Genomic DNA, 4,376 nt, shown 5'->3' with positions numbered 1-4,376 from the left:
CTCAAACCAGACAAAAACCCAGCAAAGATGAGGGGAAAGGGGTAAGAAGTCCCTACCTTGACTGAGGTGCTATTGGCGACTGATGACTGTTGGTGAGAGAGAGTTGGTCATCTTTAAGGGAGTGATGCTAGACAGACCAACCAGGTTACGGTAGATGAATTCTGAGGGAGATCTGGGGACATAAACTTAACACTATAGGCCTTAACTTATAGGATAGAATGCATGAAATCTGGCGTGGGGCATTATGGAGGGATGCAGATAAGGGAGGGATCCAAACATGATTAAGATGTATTGTATGAAATGCATAAAAATTTAATAGGAATAATAATAAATAAGGGGACATAAACTTAACACTATAGGCCTTAACTTATAGGATAGAATGCATGAAATCTGGCATGGGGCACTATGGAGGGATGCAGGTAAAGGAGGGTTCTAAACATGATTAAGATGTATTGTATGAAATGCATAAAAATTTAATAGGAATAATAATTAATAACAATAAATAAGCCAACTATTGCATGGTATAAATTTAGTTAGTATTAATCATATTTTCTAAAATCTAATATGGATACTTATTTGAATAAAATTTAAAATGCAGCAATTTAGTTCCATTTAATGAATGAATTTAATATGTAAGCATGTGTTGAAAAGAAAAGTTCCAGAGAGTGATTTAGCAATGGTATGGTCCCAAACCCATGCATATATGAGCAGGACTAATGGGACCCAATGAACTATAAGGTTGAGAAGGGGACATATCGAGGAGGATGGGGAGAATTGGCAGTGGGAAAAGGGAAGGAGATAAATGTGGTATTTCATTGTACATCTATCTAAAATTATCAAGAATAAAAAATACATAAAATGGTTAAGAATGTTGTCTTTACTTCATAACAGAGGTTACTTAACCTTAACTTCACAGGGACAAGTCTCTGAACTCCATTATTCATGAAACTGGAAACATTCCTATCAGAAACCTGAAACACAATGGACAACTGAAACTGTGACTAACCTTGGCAAGTGGGTCCTGCAAGCTCTTAGTCTAAGTCACAGATGTGACATAGGGGTACCCAAGTTTGCTCTTGTTTTGAATTTTCTGCTGTGTTCGAATCAATCCTGAAATTTTTCAGTAGAAGTTTCCCCTGTGTGAAAGTCTGAACTGTTCATTCTCCACAAGAAGCCTGGCATTGTCTTTCTGTAGCTGATCAATGGACTTGCGAATACTGAAAAACAAAAATACTTCAAATCTCCCTTTTTTTTCAGAAATAGAGTCTAAAATACTTCATCTTTTTAAATGCCATAAGAGTAAATGGAATTTCCCCTAAAGTAGTTTGTAATATTTGAAATGTCTTAAGAATACTTTGTAACAGTTCAAATTTCTCTTTACAGGCATATATAATTCTAGAATGACTCTTTACTAAGTAGCAAGTATTTCAAACAATTTGGGAGGGAAAAATGGGAATCAATATGTGGTTTTACAGGCAACATTGTTGCCTGCTGGAAGGGCTGTACTAATTTTTTCTATAAAGTTATTATAAATACTTGTATGTGAAGAATACCAAGGTGACATGGTGGATATATTAATTAGTTTCCCTAGAGTAAAATTTCAAAATGTTTAAGTACATTGAATCAGGTTGAACTGCTTCAAAATATAGAATCGAAATGTGACTAAATCCTATGAATCTATTTGGTAAGCCATTTTATGGAATTGTCATCATCCTTCAATGGCATTTTCAAGCATTTGTTTGTACTGTCTATACATTCTACTCATTAGGAGAAATTAAGGATCGGGCACTGATGAATCATTCAGAGAAACAACCTCTAAGGGTAAGGACAAAATATGGTTGGTGACCAAAGTGACTAAAGCAGTTCCTGGGATTAGTCCATAACGTCTTTACTAAGTATTCAGACTTGGGCCATGATCTTTTGGTCTTCTAAAAAGCCATTTTCCCACACTGACTTAGTAATTATACTTAATCAGTGTATGAACTGTAATTGAGTCCATGCCTGCATTAATCCTTTCCTATATCATTAGTAGGCCTATTTAAGCAACCAGAAAAACTCCGCAGAATAGTTTGACTCCAGACTACCTCAGTGTAGCACCAAAGATAGCAAAGGTAATTTATCAAGTGCCAGAGTAGTGTAAGCGATATTAGTCCTCTGAGTTTACAATCTAATCTTCCCTCAAACACTTGATATTGCCAATACGTCTACTTAAGAAAAATTCATAACATTGAGCTGTATGACTCAGTAAGACTTGTATACTTAGCTGAAATTTCAACATATCAGCTTAATTATAATGGAATAATGAGGAAGAAAGCCACACAAAATCAAAAGCAGGTGGAGCAAGGTTATTTAGTGTGCAAATGCGGGGCTAATTTACCGGCACTAATTGCAAAATATTGTTGTTGGCTTTGCTGTCTACTGTTGTCATGAAGATTTTTCACTAAAAAGCAGGTTAAAATAAAATCTAGCATCTTAACTCACTTTCTGGGATTCTGTGCATTGACTTACTTGTCTCTTTTCTGTCTCAGTGAAAATGTAACCTTTAACTGTTCTCGGTATCTTTCCTTATACGTTTCCAACTCAGTGATAGCAGAAGCTTCTTCAGATTTTAGTTTCGCGAGCTCAGATTCCTTTTCTCTAACTATGCCTTCCATTTCGGTTCTCAGTGCAGCGACAGAATCATTTCTTCTCTGCTCTTCCAGACGATCAGCTTCAGTTTTCAGCTAAACAAAAGTTAACACTTCATTGTAGAATCAGTGTATTCAGTGATCCTTACATGATTTTATCATTAGTTTTCAGTCAGTGATAGAGAAAATGATATTAAATATCTGCAAAAGATACTGGACTTTAAAAATATTTACCAACAATATCAACTTCATTACATCAGAGTTATTTAAAAATGAATCTGTGTACACAAACTTGACTCGATAGGATTTAACATATATGAAAAATGCATGACGTCCTGTGGGTGGGCTATGGGGCACACAGGAAAAGGGAGCTAAATATGTTAAAGATGCATGAAATCCACAATGATTCAATAAAGATATATTTTTAGAAATGAATCCTTATTTTATTTTGTGGATTGACCCCATAGCCTCATGCATACCAAGGAAATGTTCTAATGGTGAGTTATATCCTGAGGCCTGAAATATTCTTGTTAGTACACATGCAATATGATACTTCAAAAAAGTAATATGATCAATTTAATAATTGGATTTATCAACAGTTGAATAGTACTTTACAATTTCTGTGCAACAATTTCATCTTTCCCCAAGCAGCCATATTTTACTAAGTAGTCTTAAAGCTCAGGCGACTCTCTACAATCATAAAAGATGAATTTCCTTAATATTATTTTAAACTGAAATATTTAACAGAAGAAACAGATGTCTTCTTGTTTTTACAAATGCACAAAACATTGCTACAAGGAAAGAAGAAATACATGTGAATTATACATCAAAATACAATTTTTAGTGCAAAAGCAATTGTAACTAAATATAGTAACCTGTAAAACTTGAAGAATACGATTAAATTCTTTGAAGGTTTTCTTTGCCTCTCTTTGTAAAACCTCTTGTAAATGCTTTTCCGCATCCTTTTTATCGATCATATTCTCCTTTATGTGAGTTTTGAGGTTGATGACTTCCTGTTCAAGTTTCTTTTCTAAAAGAAGTTTCTCTTCTATATCCTTTTCTTCTTCCTCATTTGCCATAGTTCGCAATTTCTCCTGAACAAGTTTATGTTTTCCTTTCAGGCATTCCAAATATAATGATGCGCGTTTCACTTGTGCTGTGACATCATCAATCTGCATCAATAAATTCATATTTTTGGAAGATGATGAATTTGCCAGTAAAGTTATAGAAAAAAAATCAGTCACCAGGCCATAGAGATGAACCAGCAGTAAAAACACTTGCTGCCAAGCCTGACAACTTGAGTTCAATCCTTAGAACCCACATAGTGGAATGGGAGAACTGCTTCCCACAAGTTGTCCTCTGACCTCCATGCACACCTTGGCACATGTACTCTACTTCACACACACACACACACACACACACACACACACACACACACTATTAAAAGAAACTAACTCTGGTTTTGCTTCCTGGGCTATACAGCCTCCAGTGTCCTGGTACCAGCACCTTCTTTGGGTAAATACAGTGTGCCCATCATGCCTTGATTTCCCCAGCCTCTTTTACTCTCCCAGCACTCCTGCTGCATCTCTCCTCCTAGCCTGGGTACAGGCCCATTTCTTGTTAGCACCAAAACACCGGGGCTAACCGTTCAGCCCAGAGATACCACTGCTTCCTGATCCTTTGCATCTGGACCAAACCAGTTCCTCCCTGTGGCCCCCAAGAACCTTCTGGATGTGAACCCACCCTCAC

General features: G+C 36.2%; 1 protein-coding gene across 1 annotated transcript; it reads right to left on the bottom strand.

Moving 5' to 3' along the window:
• Window positions 1-392: 392 nt before the first annotated feature.
• On the bottom strand, window positions 393-3,832 carry LOC103749640 (ankyrin repeat domain-containing protein 26-like). Its single transcript, XM_008852468.3, has 3 exons — window positions 3,503-3,832; window positions 2,509-2,723; window positions 393-1,217 (listed from the first exon to the last, which is right to left on the bottom strand). The coding sequence occupies exons 1-3, from the start codon at window positions 3,815-3,817 to the stop codon at window positions 1,121-1,123; spliced, it is 627 nt and encodes a 208-aa protein (XP_008850690.1). The 5' UTR covers window positions 3,818-3,832; the 3' UTR covers window positions 393-1,120.
• Window positions 3,833-4,376: the final 544 nt, after the last annotated feature.

This window comes from Nannospalax galili, unplaced genomic scaffold (genome assembly GCF_000622305.1).
Source record: "Nannospalax galili isolate Female #2095 unplaced genomic scaffold, S.galili_v1.0 scaffold3367, whole genome shotgun sequence".
NCBI lineage: Eukaryota > Metazoa > Chordata > Mammalia > Rodentia > Spalacidae > Nannospalax > Nannospalax galili.
The sequence above is the reverse complement of the archived record's forward strand: the minus strand, read 5'-3'. Positions and strand labels throughout refer to the sequence as shown.